Here is a 23,959-nt window from a genome sequence, read left to right on the forward strand (position 1 = left end):
TTCCATTAAATGCACATAATGCTGTTGTATGTGTGGGTGTACATCATCCGTGTTGTTACAGTATGCACCATTTTTTTCTTATTGTAAATTTTAGACGAGCGAGACGTGGTGGATAAATCTGGGTGGGGAAAAGTGAAAGAAGAGCATGTAGCTCTCACTCGTGACCATCACCAACGTGGCCATGAAGAAAGCTGCTCTTTCTAACTCTAGCTATTATTGCAGTTCTTGATTCTGACCATAATGGTCACGGCCGACTGAATAATAAGAAGATAAAACTATTGTATAACGTCTCTCCATGTGCATATCAAATAGTCGGTTCAATGCAAACTGTCAGATAGATAGATAGATAGATAGATAGATAGATAGATAGATGGATAGATGGATAGATGGATAGATGGATAGATGGATAGATAGATAGATAGATAGATAGATAGATAGATAGATAGATAGATAGATAGATAGATAGATAGATAGATAGATAGATAGATAGATAGATAGATGGATGGATGGATGGATGGATAGATAGATAGATAGATAGATAGATAGATAGATAGATAGATAGATAGATAGATAGATAGATAGATAGATAGATAGATAGAGTTGTCATGCAGTACAAACTGTTGGGTTTCAGTTGACTGTCAAAATAACACATGACAGTTAATAAGACTACATGGGTTCTGATTAAACGCTGATATACAGCAAAGTGCATGCCTGAAAGAAAGTTGAAAAAGAAATCATTAAAGCATTCTTCCATTAAAAAGCAAAGTAACAGTCTTTATAATTTTCCGATCTCCTCTCACTCCTTGTTCCATCAACGCTTCCCCTCTTACTTCCTGGTGTTTTGATCCTTTGTACTTTCTGACTCCTCTTCGTCACTCCCCGACACACTTTCTTCTTCAGTCCTCCTCTGACAGAGGTTCGTGTGGGGTCGACGGTCGGGACTTGCTGTGACCTCTGACCTCCGTCTTCCTGTCCTGCAGGAAGTCTTGAATCTCTCCGGGCAAACACTGAAACTTCTCCTGAAACTCCGCCTCCACGGCCCCTTGCAGCTGGAGGAACACATGAGAATTGTGATTTGAGTGCAGACTGCTTTTAGATCCATTAGCTGCCGTTACAGACCAAACTGAGAGCAAGTAAACAAAGAATCGGTGACATATCTCGGTGATGACTCAAAACAACACAGAAATGTGCCTTGTTTATTTCCTATTGTTCAGACAGATGGTCAGCCATTAGTGCCAACAGTTGAGCAGCTCCAACATGACTGCCAGAGGGTACGTAGCATCACTCAAACGCCCCGCATCCATCAGTACTGAAACTGTGTGGGTGTGGAGCAGCAGCATCAGAGCAGCAGCAGCAGCAGCAGCTTGGAGCAATATACAAAGTGGCAGGAGGCGTTCTTAATTGAGATAAGATGGGAAAATAAAGCTTCATAATGAACAGAAAAAAGACAATAGGGGGGGAAGGACAATTAGCATTTTACCTTTGGTTTCTGGTCTTGGATCTCCTGCAGGAGCTCACTGTGCTGCTCCACCAGCTGATCGTGGCGCTTTGTCTGAGTCTCCTCAAGCTGGAGACAGAAAAACAGACAGACGGTCAATGGGTCTTATGAAGTGTTTCCTGGCCTCCAGCCAGGAAGAGATAAAGCTTTCACACTATAGGAAAACCCGGATTCTTCATCCTCTTCTCACCCGTTTTATGTTCTGGACGACTTCATTGACGTAGGACTTATTGATCTCAATCTTCTCCCTGGGAACACACAATCAGACGAGTTTGAGCTAACATTTGCATAACATGCGCTTCTGACAAGACCAGCTTCATGGATCAGTGCATCAAGAAGCCACAGCGGGTATCTAGGGTGGATTAATATATGCATGTGTGTCTGTGTGTTTGTAAATCCTACTCTTCAGCCAAATGTTTCTCTTTGGTCTTCGCTTGGTTGATCTTCTCTGTTCTCCTTCGATCCATCTGCCTCTTCAACTCTTTCTTCTCCCTACGGCAGCAGGGAAAACATTACAGCTCATAGAGGGAGGGTTCGGTTTAAAAAACACAAAACTGGTAATTATAATTTGGTGTTGACCATGGGTGTATCTGCATCTTGATATGGGCTAAAAAGAATAAGTGGCAAAATATGCTCTCTGGCTGATCTTAAGATGTTGTTAATTAAAAAGGTAAACTATTTGAAGAGTTTGGCATTGAAAGTTCTCTAAAAGGTAAAAGAACAATCCTATTTCTTGCTAGAATATTCCACTTGGAGACCAAGAAAACTAGTTCCATCCATGCCTGTCTTCTCCCTCCCATCTTTATCAGCCTCAGCGTAGAGGAGGGAGTATCATATTAGAATATTATTAGAAAATGATATATTAAAATGTATACCCACACACTAAAACAAATCAATATAGATAAAACATTACACTGAAAAGATTAAAAAAGGCCACCTCTCATCATAAATGCATGCAGAATGTAGGCTCAATGTAGCTGAATATGAATACAGAGTACACAAACACATTTGAATTTTAAACTTTCAAACGTAATAACGTATTGGGTTTTTTTTCTCCTCTGTCAAATTAAAGGTTTAGATTTCCGATTTATTCTGTATTTTCTTTTTTGTTGTGAGATATGTATTGTGAGCATGATGAGAAAATCTGCAGAAGAATTGGTTATTAAAGGAGCTCTTCACAGCGTGATTCTCCTTGTAATCCCACGTTTGTAACTCACTTGTCACAGATGTCTTTGAGTTTCTTCATCTGGCCGTTGTGACTCTCCTCAGCCAGGCTGCTCAGTCGCTCTGTCAGCTGAGGAAACACAAACTCTAGTTCACATGTGACGTTCCTGTTCGAAGCAGGCCGACGCAACACAGGAACCGTGGAACGTGCAGAACGCGGACCGTCGGTTCACAACTTGAATCCTAAATGTACAACATACCATATATAACCTAATCTTACACAACACAATCTCAGCTGTTTTATTGAAATGTTGTTTGTTTTGATTAATCATACGCTTTGTAGCACGCAAAGGGGCTTTTCTCTACCTGTTAGTCATTATTCATAATATTCCGTTATGACTAATATTTGCAGACTAATATTACTAACAATGCTCATAACCACACTCAGAGACACCTGAGTGAACCTAAAGCTACACATCAGAAGCATTAAAGTGCTGCATTCAATTCTGTCACACCCCAGAAGTTGATTTCCCTCTGTGGGTCCCGATGATGCAGGGATACAAGTGTCCAATCAGTGAGCTACCTGTCAGTCTGTATGACTTGGTTTGTTTGTCCAAAGGCAGTTTGAATAGGAACTTTTTGCCCTACAGGTCTCTACCAAATTAACTCAACTAGAGATCTGAAAGCACCCTAATTAACTGCCTGCAACAGAAAGGGAGCTTTAACTTAATTCATCCAAAATTAGAATGAAACTTAAGAGACAGTGTTAGGGTGAACGGTTGCAGTTGGTTTTGTTAGACATTACCATTTTAATATGTTCTCTCTGCAGATACTTCTGACTATAGTACTGTTCCTGCCTTAGAGCCAGAAGCTGCTGCTGCTGCTCGTCTCTCAGCTGCTGGAGGCGCTCGTCTTTCTCACTGTCCGAACACGGAGCCCTGGTAAACGTATACACATCAGTAATAAATAAGTGCACTGTACCACAAACACAGGAAATATTCGGGACTAAAGAGGGGCACTCGTCATTAACGTCCCAATGACATGGCTCAATATTAAAGTAACACGATGATAAAGAGAGAATGATGTGTACGTACCTGCTTTTGCTGCACTGTCTGGCCATCTTCTTGTACTTGTTGTTGAACTCTCGGAGGAGCTCGGAGGTTTTCTTCTGGTGCCTCCTCACTAAGTCCTTCAGCTCCTTAAACTGACGTCTCTGCTCCTTCTGGTAAACCTTTGACTGCTGCAGACTCTCTATGGCACACACTGGGACATCTGTTTATGACATGTGATCACACAGCACAGTTTAATACAACTCAAATAGTCTTTCTCTGCTGATTTTTGGGTTTTATATTATTTATGATACATTATTAATATTGCTTCGTTTTGTTATATTTGAGTTTTAACGAAAATAAATACTGACCTATCAAAACACTTAAAACTAGATCTTCAGTCTTTGCTGCTGGTTTGGCTGCTTCTAAAATTCAAAGAAGACATAATCCGCACATAATCAACATCAACAACAATAAAATGAACTGTGCTTTAGCGATGATCAATATTAAGATATCTAAAGGTACTACAAGGAACTGGTAATGAAACAGACTCAGGGGAGGTAACAGAGAACCAGAACAGCATCTCTAGGACACACGGTGCTGGTTCTCATGGAAACGCTACCGCTTTTGTCCACAGTGTCGGCCAAAATCAACACGGAATGAAAGTTCCTTGGAGTAACTTTAATATTTACGACCCACTCGTTTAATGACTGTGTGCATCGTTGTTTGACGGTGGATGATACCTGTTGTAGCTGCATGCTGATTGGCTGCGGATGCTTTGGGCGTCGTGGTGATGGGGGTGTGGCCTGCAGGGCCAGTGGCAGGGATGAGTCCATTTTCCAGTGGTGTCGATTTCAGATCGTTCTTACGCTCTGCGCAATTGTCTGCCTCGTCCTGAATAACAACAAACCAAGCAGAACTCGAGCAAAATGTTATTTTTTTCAAAACAAAGACAGAAAAACAGCAGAAACAGGGCTGACCTCCGTCTGCGTGTCCTCCTCTACGTCCTCCAGAGTCAGAGCCGCCAGCTGCTTGGACCTCTGCTCCAGGAGGTTGACATATCGAATAGGGTTGGACAAAGCCTCTATCACATCTAGAGAGGAGATAAACAGAAACAAATGAATATAGACGAGCCAGATGTGCTTCAGACAGCCCGTAAAGACATGGCTAGTCTCGTGGATGCAGTTATATCCAAGATAGCAGATAATACCTAACAGAGCAGACAGGTTTATAGAACTGATTGAAGATGAGCCTTAAGCAGTGGTGGAAGGTAACTGCAGCTTCTTCAAATCCACTATGTCATGTATATAAGTATATTTATTCCACTACATTCATTTGATATATTACTTTATAGACAGATAGATATATAGATACCGGTAGATAATAATAAAGAATATAATTGACTAATAAATAATGATGATGTCTGACTATAGGTTGAGACAAGAAAATCCACAAGCTACTCGGTAGTTTGTCAAGCAATTAAAATGAACACCACTACATTAAAGTAATGACCACAGCAATGCATTATAATCCAGTCATTTATGTTGTTTTTTATCTGAAATGGGCCATTCTGCATAATGACTTATTTTACTTTTGGTATTAAAATGATATTAATTACTATTATCACTAATATCTTTGGACATTTACTCAAGTAGAATTTTTAATGCAGGGCTGGTTACTTGCATTTCTACACTGTGGTAATACTACTTTTACTTAATTTAAAATGTTTCTTCCAACACTGGTTGAAGTCTCCCTTGATGCTGCAACATTACACCACATTATATTTAAATATTCATACTGTGCTATGTTTAAATATCAAAGATAAAGTCAATAAAATCAGTCAAGGTGTTTTCTATTGAGCTCATGTGTGCTCAGGAAATCTGTCAGGAAGAGTCGTACCTGCAAAGGTGTCTGGGACGTAATCTTTGACCTCGATGTAGACAAACACAGCCGGCAGAATCAGAGACTGGTTTTTCTCGTTCCTCAAGCTGATGTACCGATAACCTAATGGAAACATTTACCGTCACAGAATGTGATGTAACATCACTTGGGTTATTTGGGGAGCGCAATAATGTAGGAATCTGGCAAGAAAGTTAAACGACAGAAAGAGAGATATGCAGTCATCGGCCACGTAAGGACACACTTATAAGGAGAAATTAAAATAAATTGCATTGAAAGTGGTGAATGACATTTTTCAAAGCAGCAGCACGTCTCTGCAAACTGTTTTAAATTGGTTTTAGAAACAGTGGGAGACAGGAGGTAAGGTGGGTGGGAAAGGCAGGCAGTTTCTGAATAAAGGATGTGACAAATACATTCAAGTGAGTCGCACTGGCATTAAAGGAAAAAAAAAAACAAGGATTGACGGACACAATCATTTCCTGTTGTGCTGCATTTGCAGAAGAAAAAATAATTTGTTTAATAAATAGATAAAAAATTAATGTAGGGCAGTGAAAAAACATGGAAACTTATAGAAACACCACAGCGACAAACAGTTTGCACCAAAGATATCGAAAAAAAACCCCAAGATCTTCCACTTTAAAGGAATACTTCAACCTTAAAATGAATAATTTGAATATCCATGTTACCTCGCATGCCTCCACAGTGAACGGAGAATCTCTTGTCTTGATGAATTGAAGTAAATAGGAGCCGTGTGTAAAACAGCAAAACCATATCAAAACACCTGTTTACAAACTCTCACACAACTTGCAGTTTAATAGAAGTCTCATTGATCTAGTCGTATTCTCACTGCCTCCCAAACACATGCTTTTTTTTTGTTAAAATCTTACAATTTAAACCACATGATGTGACTCACATGGATGAGTAGTATGCCTGTAAGACTGTTTTTTGGGATACTAAAAATTGTCTGGACAGATGTGAAAACAAAACAGCAATAGAAATGATCTTTATCTGGGGATATGGCTCATCAACGATCAGCAGATGATGTCAGCAGCAGAAGAAAGTGATCGGGGCATCTCTAAAAGTTATATACCTTTTTTTTCCTGCTGATCCGATCGGTGACCTGAAACTGTGCTGTGAGGCATGCGAGAAAAAGCTTTTCTTCAAGGTAACATTTGTGTTGAGTGATTGATCTCATTGCTTGTAGGTATTCCTGTAAAGTGTCACAGGACACAGAGAGAAAACAAAAATACCTACCTGGTCTTATGGCAGACACTGGAATAATCCGATGACCAATAAACTTCCCTCCTTCCTCAAAAGCAGCGATTCTCAGAGAGGCCAGCGTTGGAAGAATGACCTGTCAGAGAGCCGTCGCACCATTTGATGAGCCGGCGGTAGTATGAGGTGAGATTCCACTAAATGACTCCGTCGCTTTCTCACCTTTTTGAAGACAATCGGCTCTTCGTCCCACACTGGGTTGACGGCGTTGTTGTTCTGAGAGGTTTTGGTCTTCAGCGCTTTCCTCCTAGTGTCGGCAGGAAGTCCAAACATGTCCACCTCCACGTACACGCCCACCCGCCGTTCAGTCAGAAACTGGCCAGAAATTACCTACAATACAGCGAGACATGGAAACAGAAAGACAGATATATACACACATGTCAATGAGTACACATACTACAGTTTACCTTAAATATATAAAGCAATTAAGTGTAAGATGCTACAATGACGTCGACATTCTGGGGCTTTAACAGAAGGAAAGTACTGCTGTTGCACCTTCACAGAGAGGGTGTTGGCTACGATCCCATCCACCGTGTTTTCTGTGAAGGGGTCAAAGTGTTTGTCTGGCCGTCTCATGAACTCAGGCTTCAGTCTGTAGCCACTCCGACCGTTGTACTCAAACATGAAGAGATTCAGCTGCATGGACAAATCTGGAACAAAAAGCTTATATTAATTTACAAACAAATTAAAGGTACAAGACAAGGTACCTTTATCTTGGTGTGAGCTACAGAGACAGGATTAAAAACAGGATCATTTGAGCACTGAATTTACATTTGTGTCACAGGCATTTCTTTTAATGTAACAGATATGTTTTTATGTCTGTTACCTGTGTTGTTATGTGGTGCTTATGTTGAACCTTTCTCTAAAATACGTAAATGAAACTTTGGGTCCAAATAAGCAAAGAATATCCAGTCACATGAGTTATTTTTAGCACGCCACTAATGGCTGCTTGAAATCAGGGCTTTGATGCTTTGGAATCATTAAATATACTGTCAGCTTCAATCAATTGCACTCTCTCTTTTTGGAAGAATTTTGGGTCAGTTCAGCAACTGCGGGGCAGTGTTTGCAGTGACCGTTCACCATCATGGCCCACATAATACTTTTGGTATGGAATTATCCAGGATCGTCTTGTGTTTCTGTGTTGGCACATTTCTGTTATATTCTAAATAACTTTCTTCTAATGTATTCTTCTGTGTCTTCTTTTCTTGTTATACTGGATAATTTAGCTCCTTATCCCTCTAAAATGATTAAAATCAAACAATCTGTGTAGAAGAATCACACTGTGGGTGAACCGGTCACAACCTGTAGATACATGCAGCCTCTAAGAGAGTCGACTGAGCTTGGATTTAAGGGGTCACAGGTCAAAAAAGGTTGAGAATCACTGCTATGTTGCATAACATTTATGCTCAGACTCACCTATGGTTTGGTAGTTGAGAGCCACCAGCTGACAGCCGGCGTTCCAAAAGAGTTGTGGCATGAAGTTGGATGAGTCAACTCTGGTTCCTTTTGGATAGATACGACTCAACTGGGATTTATTATATCTGGTTAATGTAAGGCTAAGGACATAATTGAGAATTAGCTTAATCAGTTTATATCTTCATGTCGTAACAAAAACTATGTTATACAAAACCAAAAAGAATAAAAAAAAATGAACATATATAAATATGTTTTTGTACAGATATTACTACATCTACTATATACATGTGTACATGTCTCTACACTTATTTCATTCATCATATATTCAAGTAAAATGTATTCTGCCTGGTCCACACTGCTGTTTCAAAGAAAATACTGCTGTAACTGAAATTAAAATTCATATTCAAAGTCAGAGACTGAGACACATTTTTAAAGCTTTGTACCAAAAAACAGCATCAAAGGGGGGAGAGGAACACAAAGTAAAGAAGCAGTAGTAATGGTGTGGTGTAGCTGTGGTAACTGTTGCCAAGGATACTCTACAAACTCCACTGGTGACTTTGTGAGGTGCTCCAAAGCTTTGGTCTCCACAAAAGATGACATGTGGTAACAGCGGGCCGCCTCTAACAAACACACACACACACACACACACACACACACACACACACACACACACACACACACACACACACACACACACACACACACACACACACACTTTCAATTTCAGCAATAACTGTGGTTTCAAAGATTCCCACATCTTTTTTCGATATTAAGTGTAGGGACTTTCATTCCATGGTAAAATAATGTACAACTGATGAAGGTCAAAATGACACATCGGTTAACTCATTTATCATTTCAAGAAACAATGAGCTCAATGACAGAGACACAGCTGCTCCATCATGGTAAATTTGATCCTCAAGATGTGAAATGTTGATCCTTGTCATTTCATGCCTCAGATGGAGCTGAGGCATGAAATGAAATTGAAGGATTTTCCAGCTTTGTGTGAATAATAATGTTCCAAGAACAGTCTTGCAGGCAGAGAAATATCAAACTGTGGGCCTCATGCAGATAGAGAAATTAAAACAGATTTCCTGTTATTTTTGTTTTTATCCAAGATCTGTTCTTATTTTACATCTAGTTTTCACAGACCAACATTAGGAAACACTTTGAGGAATATAAAACAATGCAAGATTATTATAATATAATCTCATTTAGGTTATTATGCTTTACTTACAAATTATAACATTTTTCAGTATAAGAAATACGATTGGTGCCAATTAAGACTGATAAAAACCCTCGACTGACATTGTGTGTGTTCAGTGTCTGAATGGCGTTTCCCAATGAGAGGAAGTATCAGAATTTCGTGTGTCGGGTTCTGATCTGTATTTCTTACTCTTGGAGGCTTCGAAGGAGTTGAACTTGGTGGGCTGGACATAGTTGACCAGAGTTGACATTTCCTCTGTAGCCACTGCCTCCCGCTCAGCTGAGCCCTGAAAGAAATAACAAGAGGAATAAACTTTAATAGTCAAGTTCAACACATTGAGATCAGTGGTTTAATGGTCTGATGCCTGCAACATTTCCAATAACGTTATGTACCGGACAAATGGTGGGAGGGAACCAACAGATACACATTTGCTTTCTTTTGGTCTAAATCTACTCCAACATGAGTTCAGCACTTGGTGACAAAATCATCTGATGGTGAGCAGTAATATCAACAAGACGTCCACGTGCACTTCCAAGCACACGTGTTCACAACATGACCTCTCATAACAAGATCTCACAGCAGGCTTAGTTTTATGGTCATTCTTTGCCTTTTGTTTGCAGTTTCTTCCTTTGTTTTCTGCACAGCTAAATTTAAAGGGGAACTCTGTCTATTTTACAAACCGACATTACGTAGTTACGTTGTATAAAGCCATTTGTGGCATAAAATCTGATCAATTGCCTCAAGGGATGTCACTCTAGTCGTCGTCATTTGGGTTTGAAGATTAGACATTTAAAAATAATCTGGAGCTGTGGTGTTAGAAAGAAGTGAGCTAACCAGACCTCTGTAGTCAAATTTCCCAGATAATCTAACTGCGTTGCATTGTGGGTAATGTAGGCTTCATGTTTTGGAATAAAAAAAGACAACAGCTGCATTGCCTTTCTGCTTTTTTAACCATCATGAGTAACAAAGTTCTAGTCAAGCAATGATGGGTTGAGAATTCTTTAATAGAAACTCAACCAAACAAGTAAACAGTAAGCCATCATCGCTGGAATGGCTGAAGCTCAAGCCCACTGTGTATACTAAGGACAAGAAAACAACATAGCAACAACAGCAACACACTGCAGAGACAACAACACAAATGGAGCACAAATGAGAGGAAAAAGTAGCAAGTGTTAACAACAATAACATAAAGACACATAAAGGATTAACAAGTATGACGGCATAAAGATAAACCAAACAATGGAAATAATAAACAACGCTTGGACAAATTAACAAATGGCGACAGCAGCAAGCGAGATGGCCCCTCAGCTTCGTATGATGTCACCACTGACCTTTTTACCATCATCATCTTCATCATCATCCTCTTCCTCACTCTCAGCCTCCATCTCTGTTAAAATTAAAGTTAAACAAGTCTTCATCCTCAATGTCTCTTCAGCCCTTCTTCTCCCCTTCTTCAAAAACCATGAAAGTGATGTGCATATGTGTAATAATAATCCAAATTCAAATCCCATTGGCAAGTAAACGCTAATGATACTAACTTCTATGTCACTTTATGGGAAATAACTCAAGGCTCAACACTTTAAACTTTAACAGTGGTTGCCAGGTTGGAAACCAGGCAGGCGAAACTGAAAATAGGGTTGCCATGTTCAGTCACCTTATACTTAAATTTAGCTACTATGCAGTTATATATCAGCTGAATAATGAATCTAAGTTGTACTGCAGTATATTTTCCGTCCAGGTCAAGATGACAGTGTTCTTCGCCTCCCAAGACTCAAATTAACTGTTTTGTTTTCGTTCAGGTTAATTTGGTTCTTTGTCAGTTGAAATAATTTGCACATTCGTTTGTGATGTTGAACACATGTCCAATTCTGGTTCTGATCACTAATGAAACAAATATGAAAAATGTCTTTATTCTGGGGTGCACATTTTGCCGTTTGCTTTCCATATATGTTAACAAGTGGTTGCCACTGATGGAAGACTTGACTGCAAGTTTCTCAAAATGGTTGTCGATGGCAACCTGATAATCCTTTCTGCCGAGCCCTGTCACTGTGGTTACCTGCTTAAATGTTTCCTCTGTAGAAATGTATGAAACTCTCTGTCAGCATGGAAGATTGAAAGTTATAAGACAATCTTAAATCTGTGCTGCAATTTCAAAAGGAAAATACAGACAATTTCAGAATGTGAACCAAACAAATACCTGTAGTTTTGTAAACAACCCACTGCTTTAACTGCTCTGCTGGTGATTATTCAGCCCACTCAAGCATTCCCTGTCTGGGTCATGGCAGGTGTATGAGTATGTACTTGACCACAGCCACTAGTCTGCTCTAATGTGTATGGCTGGGCTCTCAGTCTCAGTCCTGTTTTCAGGATTTTGCACATCAGCCGTGTCAGTAAGGCTCCCTCATTTCCACCTGCACTGCTGTTTAATTTCTGTTTTGAGCTTCCGACCTCTTCTGGGATGTCCTGCTCATTATTGAGACATCCCTGATGAGGTGCAGAGGACGCGGGAGACAACCAAAGACACCAGCGTGAGAAGGAGGAGCAGATTTATCATTTTTGGCCAGAGTCATGACAGAAATAAGACGACAGAGGCACTTCTAACGAGACTCTGAATCCAGAAAATTGAATTTAGATTTGAAAAGGTGTTTTTCTAAGATAGAGTCAGACAAACTGTAACTGCCATGCTTATGATATTCTTCCAAAGCCTTTTAACAAAATTTGATATGTCATTGAGTTTGACCTCTTTCTCTAAATTGTTCTCGTCTCTCTTTGATATGTTCAATATCTCTTATGAAGCCATCGTCAGTGCCGGAGCTACAGCGCCATCTTTGTATCCTTTCAAACTAAAGCTCATTTGGAGGTGTCTCATGTGGATACCGTTTGAAAGATCCACACAAAAACTTGACAATAAGTGGTACTAAATGAAAGCCTGAATACTCATTCAGGGTTTCATTTTCCAGAAGCGTATTCAGTTCTTGCAGCCTCGAAACCACCAGTCATTATAGCCGGTTTTGTGTTTTGTTACAAAGACTGTCAGTGTGTCACTGCTGCACACATTTCACATGGATTTCCAGGCTGAAGAAAGTCCCTTTGTCTTTAGGTCTTACCTCCTGTGTTGTTGCTAGGAGACACTGGTTCGTTGCTCTGATTGGCAGGTTGGTCCGTCAGTCTTTTGGTGTCGGTGTTATTGGAGGGTTTGTGGGATTTCTTGTTCTTGATAAGGATTTTGCCCATCAGCTCCTGAGGACTGGGCAGGGGGACACCAGACTCCAGCTACAAACACACAATGGAGATGAGAGCTCAATCCACAGTCGGTAGTGAGCTAAGAGCAGGGATGCACAATTCTGGGAATATTCAAGATGGAAATCTGTGGGAATGAACAGAAATGTATAATATAGGGGTTATCTGATCAGGCAGAATTTAATATGTTATAACTAAATAGAAACAAACCTTTTACCATATCATAAAGAGACACAATCCACTTATTTAAATAAAAGCATGTATCCTTAATCTCAGACAGTGGAATAACTTCACCACTATAATGTATGAATTTGAGGTAAACATTCAAACAATTCAAAAATCCTTAACTGCCCCTGGAAATGTTTGAACCCTTTTCAACCATAGTTAAGAAAAAGCAATTTGCAATTGTTCAGCAGTCATTATATGTTTAGCATAACACTTGTTATGTGTGTTACTTACAGGGTATTTGTCCAGAGGGTCAATCAACACGGCATCTCCGAAAATAGATTGACAATATTCAGCCATTTTAGCCTGCTGCTTCAAACTGATGGGTTGATAGATAGTTAGATGGTCAGACATTATAATCCATCCAAATCACTCCAATAAATCAACAAATAAATACAGCGGTTCTCACGAGTCCACGTGGTTTTCAAAGGAGAGTATGACGGGGAAAGGCGAGGTCTTGAAGGCGCACTCTGCAATGGCTTCAATCACTTCCTGAAAAAAAAAAATCAATTTGACATCAAGAAAAGTGTGTTTTTCTTTGTGTAAACATGTACTTATTTTCTTTCCGCCAGTGGCCAAAGAAACAACAAGTACATTCTGTCCAGCTGCACAATGACTGCAAATTAACAGGAAGCTTAAAGGACTTGTGAAGCTACAACGTCCAAACGCGCACCTTAAAAGGGATTTCCGACGTCATGGTGAACCCATGTGTGATGACAGGTTCCTCCTCCGCGGTTCGTCCTTTCCACACGTCTAGTTCCACACAGCGGCATCCGGCCAGAAGAACCTGCCTGTACATCTCCACCGAGGAGCTCCCCGCCAGCTGGCCCGCTGAAACACGACGGAGATATGATGACAGATTCGACTACAAAGCTGTCTACCGCTCCACATGGTGGGTGATTATAAAGACGTTAATGCTGGGTAAAATAAACAAGACACCTGACTCCCTAAAATCAGGACACAACCAAAAGCTCACTTTCTCTTCGGAATTTACACATTTGTGAAGTTAATTTTGTTACAGCCGCAAATGAATATCACACATTTAGTTCAGAACAATACTGGCTCACAGAGTGGAGCTTTATATTCCCCTGAGAGAATTCAAACTGTCATCTTGTCACAACAAATACATCATTCAGGACAAATAAAATTAACTAAACTAATAAATAAATAGCCAAGCAGACTGTGGTCTGCCCACACGTCATTTTCTTTGACGGATGTCAACAATCATCCACTCACACCTGTGAAATCCTTGGAAGAGTGGAACGGACTGTGTGTGTGTGTGTGTGTGTGTGTGTGTGTGTGTGTGTGTGTGTGTGTGTGTGTTTGTGTAAGTGTTTACCTGTCAGGTACGTATTATGTGATGAGTTGATGATGTAGTGAGACAGGGGGTAGCTCATGTCTTCAGACTGATCCAGTTTTTCTGGTGGGATTATTCCGTTCTCATCACTGGACAGATAACCGGATAACGCCTGGAGACTGATGATGCCTATGTAACACACACACACACACACACACACACACACACACACACACACACACACACACACACACACACACACACACACACACACACACACACACACACACACACACACACACTCCTTCTAATCGTCTCATAGCCCTCTATAATTAGAGATTCAAGCACTATTTAAGAGTCAGGTTTTAAAATAATATTTTTAATACATTATAGAGCATCAGTCACAAGTCCTAATATCTACACTACATTGCCTTCCAGATCAGATTGCATGAGTGTATCATCATCTGCTGCTCCTATCCTTACATTTAACCAGTTAATATACTATTGAGTTAAAAATGTCAGAATCTGTCCTGCTTTGCTACAGAATACAAACATAAGCTGTATGAGCAAAAGGGCTAAAATTAATTTTCATCAACACTTATTGTTTGTTGCCCAATCATATTGGGAGGGGGGAAAAAACTCAGTGAATGTTGACACACCATTCTATCATCATAATTAACACGAGGCATTTCCTAAGCCAGATTTTTGCAAATTCATTTCTAACAATGTTTGCTTAAAATAGACTTCATATGTGTGCTGAAATATATCTGTCCTATCTCACAAAAATAGTAAAAAAGTCATGTAAGCGGTTATTCTGGATTCAAAGTAGGTGCCAAATATTCTTCTGGTAGGCTCCAACACAAATGTGAGCACCTCAAGTTTATTTTAGCAGTTTAGACTCTGTGGGTATGTGGGTGGGTTGGAAGAGTATTTTGGTATCAACCCATGTGCAAAAGTGCACGTTGCAAACAGAACGCAGCTGACTAGCTAATGGCATCTAGCTATTTATGAATACGGTGGAAAAATAGCAAATATCCTACAGGCAGTGTGTGTGTGTCTCTGTGTGTGTGTGTGTGTGTATACCTTGCTTCAGCTGTGCCTGGTCATGTTGGTACCTCTCCATCAGAGAGTGTGTCTGTGCAGGGCGAAGAGGCGGGTAGAGGATTTCGTTCAGCCTCGGGTCTCTCTGCTTGTTGTTGATGAACTCTGTCATCTGATCGAGTGACAGCGTCCCGTCACCCCATCCTCTACAGAGCAGAGGTTACAGGCTACTACAGGGGACCTACAGGTCCTCACAACATCGTATGATAACCAATACAGTTGATACAAGTCAAATGTGAAGACATCAAGGTAGGGAAAATGATGCTGAGAAATGTTTTGATCAATAGAACTATTACATTATCCAAGTGGAATTAGAGCTGAAACATGTCGTCGTTGAGAGGATTTGCAGGGTTTCCTTTTTTTATCATGTCATCACAAACTGAAATCCCTTCATTATGTTAACCGGAAAGATGAAGACTTGGCACTAAGGACGTGTGATGGGTATCTGTGCTTATTTTTCAGTATTTGACAATAATTTGCTGAACATAATAGGAGCAAATACTGTGATGAACACTAAAAACGTTAAAGACAGTGCATCTCTCTTTAATCCCTCTCTGAGTACAAGTGGGACAGAAGATGAATCATTATTCATCATCCATCTTATATCAAAGAAATTGGCCTGAAGCAAATAACAACACACTTAAAAAGCAGAGCAGCTTGATTAACATCAATAAGTCTTTGAGCTGTTCAGAGGTCAGTGCCTATAGCTGTAAATAAGGAGATTTTCTAAATACTCACTGCAGTTTAAAGATGTTGCCGAGCTCAGGACGAGGACACAGACTGTCCAAAAAGCTCCTGTAAACTTCAAGTGTTAGGTCCTCCAGTTTGATGCTGTCTCCCTGTCAACCACAGAGGACATAGGCATTAACACAACTGCCTTTTTTAATCAGAAATAACTAGAACTGCCGTTGTCAAAGACAGTGTGTCAGCTTACAGCATCTCCCTGTGTTTTATCCTCTTCCTACTTGCTGTAGAAAAAAAACTTTTTTAAACCTTGAAAATAATCAAACATTCCTCCTCATCTGTGATTTATTTCCCCAACTCATCTCCATTAAAAAGAAGCGTTCTGTGCTCACAGGAATATTAAATGTGAGATTCGATGTGAGCAGGGAATCTGACTTTTCTGCTTTTTTTCACTGGTTGCTTCAAAACTTGATGACCCAGATATGTGAGCTCATTCCAGCCCTCCATGCACTGAGCCGTTCCGGACGGAAAGCATCAGATAAAAGCCTCAACAGAAAAAGGGAGAAAAATGAAGGATGGAGTTTAAAAAGACTGTGTCCATAGGGAAGGAGAGAGCTTCTTAAAAGCATGTATTCATGGCATATTTAAACTATAAACCCCCATGTGTTTCTGCTTTTTACTGCCACTAATAACAACACAAACTTATTTGAAGTGTTTACCCGTCCGTAGGGCAGCCTGCAGTTCTCCAGGGCATTCTCTACTCTCTTTCTGTCTGACGAAAACAGTCGAACAATGCTGCAAAAGACAATGACATCACAACATCATCACCTCAACCTTAACCACCACACCAAAACCTACATTCAGACTTCTTAAAATATCTCCTCCCTCTAATTAAGTAACAGATTTACATCTCTAACCCCCCAGAAATGTTCTCTTCTTACTCCACGAAACGTTTACCGTCCGCGACACATTTCTACCCTGACAACATGAATGTCCTCGCTTCTCAACACCCCCGATCCTTTCTGCTTCAACTCCCAGACCCTTCAAGCCATCTCGGCATTCTTACTAACTTCACCTCTCCTCCCTTGACTTCCAAGATATATTTCAACTGACCTTAATTCGGCACCCGCTTCGCTTCTAAAATACAGCTTTCCTTCATAAGTGAATTATCCCATCTCATGCTCTGGCAGTGGTTGATTACCAGGTCAGTGCTGAATTAAGCACCTTCGTGAATCCTGTCCCTGTTTTTGCTTTCCCAAGTGCACAAGGAATTAGGTGTATTTTTGGAAGCAAGGGACAGGAAAGAGCAAAGTTTCAGTTTGTGCGAGTCTCTACAGATTTCGTCGGGCTATTTTCTCACTCACGTCCCCTACACCATCCACTGTACCACATGCAATCATTATCAAAGTTAACACAGGGCCATTGATTAAAGATGAGGAAGGTAAGAATAATCAGCAACTCACTTCTTGACAGGGATTCTCCCCTCTGCGTTCGGCTGGAGAGTTAACCTGACGTACCTGCAGCAAAGAGAGTACACGTGATCAGAGCTGAATATCACAAGATATACTTTAATTGATCAAAGTGAGCACCCAGCCTCATTCCAAATGCAGAGTTCACATAAGGAGTAACCAACACTCTTTTAGCACCCTTTTTATATGATTTTATGCTTATTTCAGTATTCTTAAACATTTAACCTGTAATCTCTAAACCACGATTCAATTCAACTATTTAGTTGATTTGTGGTGCGAAAGCTCTTCTTTGTGAAAGTACTCATGACAAAAAAAAAGTTTGAAAAAATATAGTGACGTGTGAATAAATTGCATGAAAAGACCACAATTGAGTTTAAATATATTTAAAGGATATGACTTTATTTTCGGTCACACTTTAGATAAGGGAACAAATATTAACCATGAACTAGTTTCTTATTATTTTATTCTTATTAAGTGGTTTACAACAACTCCCTAACTCACTATCAATAAGCAGTGATTAGGAAATTATTGATGGCAACACAGTAGTTAATGGCCTATTAGTTGCAGAATATTAGTCCATAGTCCTATTGTTCCTATTGAAGATGTAATATAAAAATATATAGCTTTATTGTTGAAAAGAAATACCTTCTTTAGCAAATGTTCCTAAATCAGGAGAAAATAGTGCTTTTGCTGGGGATTATTTCATCAGCGGATTAACAAATATTTAGTGAGTATTTCAGGCAGCAGGATGGCGCATGTGGGATTGAGTCAAAAAACAGTGTGTGTTCATGGAAATGAAGGAATATGTCACTCAGTGCTACAGTGTGGCTCACTGGTTTTTTTCACTGAGTTTCTGGATAACAATGGAGCTCTATGGCACAGAGGAAGACGATGTCTCAGACTGGATACACAGACGGAGTCAATAGACTGAAGATACAGTTTTAGTGTACTCACGCTTTCAACAGACTGTGGTCTCTGTTGAGATTGTGGCTCAGCAGGTTGGAAGACAGAGAAAATAGTTCCTCACACCACACCTGCCGAAATCAGACAATCCACCATCACCACCACCACCACCACCACCACCACCACCACCACCACCACCACCACCACCACCATCATCATCATCATCATCATCATCATCATCACTAGTGACTACGGCACCTTAGCTTCGTCCTCCTGTGAAGCGATGAAGTTGAGCTGGTTCACGTTCACAAGGTCTGAGGCCGTAACCACGGTAACCATGCGGTTCTCAAGCCGGCCAACCAGATTTCCCACTTCCATCAGCTCTCGCAGCTTTGCCTCCTATTGGATGACGAAGATTAAAAAGCTGTCGGCTAAAAACAAAGCCATGCTGAAGGTGCACAGAGGAGATAGCTGATGACAAAAAAAAATCTGTAAAAAACACCAGGTGGTTGAAGATAATGAAAGACAGAAATCGGGCATGGTAAGACATCTGAGAGATATATGTTAAAATACGTTGTTTACCATGCTAATGGTACACGTGGTATTTTGCTTCTTGGCTGAGGAGGCTGTCAGTTTAAGTTGGCACACGTGGCATGTGCCATCTCACGTGGAAAATCTACTCGTCCCATGCAAACTGCCAATGTGTTGTGTTTTGGAGCAAAGATGCCCTGCACTATCCAATATATAATAAAAAAACATGTTTTATTGAATTGATCCAATCACATATAATCAAATATAATCCAAATAAAATGTAGTGACTCCCCCCAAACAGAGATAAGCCTAAAATACATTAAAATAACAACATCATGTACGAGAGTGAACTAAATGATGAGGTGATGGTACCTTGGGTGTTTTGGTGCTTCTCCCCGTTCTGACATCTTTTACGAGGGTCAGGTCCAACAACTCTGTCTCCTAAAGAAAACACACAAACAGCTGGAATTAAATGATTCATCCTGTTTCCTGCTAAAGGATTTAAGCCCACCTGGAGAGAAAGTGTGTGTCTGTGTGTGTGTGTGTGTGTGTGTGTGTGTGTGTGTGTGTGTGTGTGTGTGTGTGTGTGTGTGTGTGTGAGAGAGAGACGATCAATGATCACATGCTGGCTGTATGCTTTTGCTCTTTGCAAAATTATTTCTATAAACATGTTCCTCCACCCTTGTATTATGGTAAATCTGAACAGTTCTTGTATTATCTATAGCACATTTATATTTACAGTGCACACCTTCATTGAACATTCTTTGTGCTATATAAATCAAGTTTTTGTTATTGAGTAGGCTACATGTTTTATATGCACCACAATTAAATGTTTGGTTTAAACTACCTGCTGCATTCTAGCTTCACAAGGTTTGGTGTCGGAATAGCTAAGAATGGACAATAGCATTAGCATCCTGGTGAGGTTATTCCCATGCTATGTCAGTCACTTATCACAGAAAAAAAGAGTGTAATCTATGGCTAGCTCCGTTTCAGCAGTGATAAGCATATTTGTTAGCAAGTAGTGTTGTTATGGATACCTGCAGCTATTGGAACTAATGACCATGGCTTTGGGTTATTTCAACTTTCAACAATATGCAATTCATCAAATATTACAATGGAAAATTATTCAGTCTCGTTTAAAATGGAGATTTGACTTGCAACTTGCAGTATTCAAGGGTCAATTCATTTAGGTCAGTGCATTAAAAAGTATTTGACTCAGAACTGTGGTGAACCCCAATTCTGATGACTACTCAGACCTGATACTGATGAGCCAAGACTTATCGCTTAAATGGCATATTGATAACATTTTTATGCAAACAAATCATAAAAAAAATCATGCACAGAGCTTTTAGAAAGGTATGGAATCAAAGTATCACTTCTTGTTAAAAAAATGTTTGATTGGGAATAAATAATTAAAAAAAATGTTGAGGGGTCCAAAATGAATCTTTTGTTTACCTCTGTGTATATGTGTGACGTGTGGCTGCTGCTTCTAGCAAGGCTTTTGAGCCAATAGAATAACAACGTTGGTATCATGTGGTATCTCTGCATAGTCAGGGGTCAAGAATCTTTGGGGTTGCCAGTTAGTGTAGAAAAAACAGAAACATTGCTGTGTTTGACGGTAAGCGGGCGGCATTTCGGTACCAGTTGTGCAACAAACTGGAAACCCATGGAGTGCGCATGCGCTTCAATCAACAGCTGTGTTGTGACGTGGATGCAATGGAAGGGGGGGGGAGTGCGAGTGCAACATCTAATAGCTGGATGTTATCAATGTTGTCAATAGCACCTTTAACCAAATGTGTGACTCGTCAACTGGCCTGTTAACAATATAGGCGGTAGAAGTGATGCAAGACGGTGCATGTGTCTGTGTGACGGACCTTGCTTTGGTCGGTCCAGTAGAGGTAAAATCCATGTGGATCCACGTGGAGAGTCACTGTAGTCACGGTGGACAGATCCTAAAAAGAAATACAGGTATAATACAATACAACTACAATATCAGCAAACACCTTTCAAATCATAAAAAATCCCACAATATGTAGCAAAACAGTAGTGCCCATAGAAAGTGTCACTTTATGCTTAAAATCCCATCTCATCATCTTAATGTTGATGCATTGTTGATGATAATGATTCACCAGAGTGAACTTTTAAATGTCCTTTTCGAACAGAGAACATCAAGTGATTTCTGGGCACAGAATCTAAGTAAAGTTCTTTTCAGTTGCCTGTTACCGTAGAAACCCAACATGACAGTTTGTAATTGGTTCCAGGTGGAGGCTGTGCAGATGTTCTGCTGTTGGAAAAGCTGTGAAGCACACCCTTCACTGGACCAGTTCATGTGGCCACTTACTGGGTGAGAGAGAAAAAACATAGTCCGCTCATAAAATGATGCACACAAGTTATCAGATGTAGTATGAACTGGGACTGAACTGTGTGATTCCTAAAATTATTTTGTGACATAAGTGGAGCTGCTGTAAAAAAAAATGTCTTTAAAGGCAGAATAAAAAAACTATGTATACAAAAAGTGATACAAAAATACCACCTCTCAATTATCACTTATGACCCTGGTGCTGTATCTGTAAAGACCCAGGTGGCAGATCTTCAGCATGCATCCAAGAGGACGCTACGTTGGGAAATTAAATGAAAATATAGTGCGAAACCCAGAGCGGACAAAGCTCACACCCTAACCCCCATATGAGACGGGGAGCTGGGGCCAACTCTGAAAGCTGTGTTTAAAAACCACAACGGACAAATCCGCCTTTAAGCTTGCAGCCAAATTGAAGTCAGATTGAACTAATGACTAGAAGGCAACAATTAAGACAGTTTACAGCTATTTTAAACAACAAGTAAATGAAATAAACATAATGGAGAGGCCACATTTAGCAAAGTTTCGTAAAAATTCTGTCCACTTCGTGAGGCTTTAAGCATAAACAGTGAAAGTGTTTTATTATAATGGTGAGCATGCATAAGTAAAATGCAAAGCAAGTGCAAAAAGGAGTTTCAGGCATGTGTGAGGAAGGTCATAGGTTATTTGTTGGAACAAATAACCATTACAGGTTTTAGCTTCAGGGAACAGTGTGTAGGACGCTGTTTTTCTACTGCATAGAGAAACAATGTAGAAATGAACCCCAGATCTCCGGGCTTGGTGACCAGCTTTGGGCAGGATCTCTTGCGGGCAAATATTCTGTCAAAACATTTGTATATACTGTATGTCAGTGTTTTCTTTGCATGTTTTTTCAAAAGGTCATGGATTCTGGTGTTGGAGCTGCTTTCCTCATAAATAGTGCAGCCTGCATTCAAAAGGATAAAAAGTAGAAGCAAAAGCCCAGAAGATGGTTAACTACATCCCTGGTTGTCACTCGTTGGCATAGCAACATATTCTATTTTTCATAAAGCCCAGCTTTACATGTTGGAGAAATTCACATATCAACACACACACACACACACACACACACACACACACACACACACACACACACACACACACACACACACACACACACACACACACACACACACACACACACACACACGCACAGGCACGCGGTTCAACCACGGTGAAGGGATTCAACAGTATACTGGTTGAGTTCTTCCTTAAATATGATTCATAAGATTATATGGCTCAATGCATTGATTTACACAAACCACCAATTCTTTTTCACACACACACACACACACACACACACACACACACACACACACACACACACACACACACACACACACACACACACACACACAAGATCTGTTTAGGTGGTGGAAGCCATGCCAGTTACCATGGCAACCGGACAGCACGTTTCTCATTGTCAGAGCTCCATACTTCAGCATACCAACACACACACGCAGCCACACAAATACCACCAATTATGTGTTTGACTGTGCACAGCATTGAGTGACAGCATGGGAGGGAGTTCTGCATGTGTGTGTTTTATAGATATTTAAATGCACACACATGCACAAATATATCAATACCAACAGGTGGCTATAAAGAAGCTGACCACATTAGTGTTTCAAACACACACACAATCACTCCCTTGTCTGTCTTGCTGGCGTCTAACCCACAGGTATTTACTGCCAAAGCTCCATCAACAAATGAATAGTAAACACATCTGACAACATGACACATTTGCTCCTCTTCCTCCTCCTCTTCTTCTCTCACTCCAATTCAATTAGACTGGAATCCAATCAGGCATGCATAATGATCACGTTCTTACAATGTAAAAGTATACATACATATTTTTTAAATATTTAAATAAACCCCTTCATTAAAGAGCAAAAAATAACAAAGATCTTAGAGTTATGTTTGTTTTTTTTCCCCACTTGGGGAAAATCAGTCTCCTTACCTCGTCCCATTTAATGAAGTTGCTTCCGTTCCTCAGCGTGTGAGAGACGGTGGGAGGCTGGAGTTTCAATGCATGGACCCCCGGCTGAGCGCTCGCCATGTCTTCACGCACATCAACACGAGCACACACACAAACTGGAAGATACTCAGGCTCAGACACTTGGATGGTGCATCTCTGTCATGTCCGAGCCCAAACTCCTCAGAAGTCAGGCGCTCAGCTGCAGCGGCATCCTTTTTGTCCTGTCTTGGTCTTCCCTTTCTCTTCACTCTTTTTCAAATTTCAGTCCTTCTCTCTCCTCTGTGTCTCTGTCCTCACTCCTCTTTTTTTCTTAACCCTCCCTCTTCTCTTCTTCCTCCCTCTCTCTGTTTGTCTCCCCCTCTCTCCTCTGTTGGTGCTGCATCTCACAGAGAGACAGACTGAAACAGATGCCTTCGTGGGAGACAGGATACGTGTGCGTGTTTGTGCACGGGTGTGTGTGTCTGTGTGTGTGTGTGTGCGTGCACTGCCTCCACAGATTGACTCATCGGCGACATGCGCACAAGTGCAGCTTCCCACAGATGGGGGAGGGATAAGAGAGGGAGAGCAGGAGCGACAGGGAAAGATGGAGAGAAAGAAAGAGAGTGGGAGAGATGGAGAGAAAAGAGGATAGATAATAAAGAGCTTGTGGGAG

The 23,959-nt window shown here is 40.5% G+C and overlaps 1 protein-coding gene across 1 annotated transcript; it reads right to left on the reverse strand.

The window, feature by feature from the left end:
• Nucleotides 1-131: 131 nt before the first annotated feature.
• LOC311021382 (1-phosphatidylinositol 4,5-bisphosphate phosphodiesterase beta-1-like) lies at nt 132-23,591 on the reverse strand. The gene is made up of 32 exons (XM_084021906.1): nt 23,290-23,591; nt 20,830-20,907; nt 19,328-19,396; nt 18,683-18,823; nt 18,476-18,555; nt 17,516-17,569; nt 16,772-16,847; nt 16,107-16,207; nt 15,351-15,514; nt 14,310-14,456; nt 13,644-13,801; nt 13,380-13,462; nt 13,205-13,289; nt 12,613-12,778; nt 10,837-10,892; nt 9,695-9,791; nt 8,837-8,921; nt 8,302-8,426; nt 7,381-7,535; nt 7,048-7,215; nt 6,865-6,964; nt 5,611-5,715; nt 4,692-4,804; nt 4,455-4,605; nt 4,083-4,136; nt 3,757-3,934; nt 3,468-3,600; nt 2,716-2,792; nt 1,901-1,990; nt 1,689-1,746; nt 1,481-1,567; nt 132-1,049 (listed from the first exon to the last, which is right to left on the reverse strand). Exons 1-32 carry the CDS (start codon nt 23,386-23,388, stop codon nt 897-899), a joined length of 3,486 nt encoding a protein of 1,161 aa, XP_083878032.1. The 5' UTR covers nt 23,389-23,591; the 3' UTR covers nt 132-896.
• Between the last annotated feature and the right edge of the window lie 368 nt (nt 23,592-23,959).

Source organism: Eutrigla gurnardus, assembly GCF_963514095.1.
Source record: "Eutrigla gurnardus genome assembly, chromosome: 11".
Classification (NCBI taxonomy): Eukaryota; Metazoa; Chordata; class Actinopteri; order Perciformes; family Triglidae; genus Eutrigla; species Eutrigla gurnardus.

What these genes read in the sequence shown, in the direction of transcription:
- LOC311021382 (XM_084021906.1), bottom strand. Translation starts at nt 23,388, where the DNA reads ATGGCGAGCGCTCAGCCGGGGGTCCATGCATTGAAACTCCAGCCTCCC. An exon ending in GCAGGCTGCCCTACGGACGG is followed by an intron (nt 16,208 to 16,771) that starts GTAAACACTTCA and finishes TGTGGTTGACAG; the next exon opens with GGAGACAGCATCAAACTGGA. An exon ending in TCACCAGTGGAGTTTGTAGA is followed by an intron (nt 8,427 to 8,836) that starts GTATCCTTGGCA and finishes TACATTAACCAG; the next exon opens with ATATAATAAATCCCAGTTGA.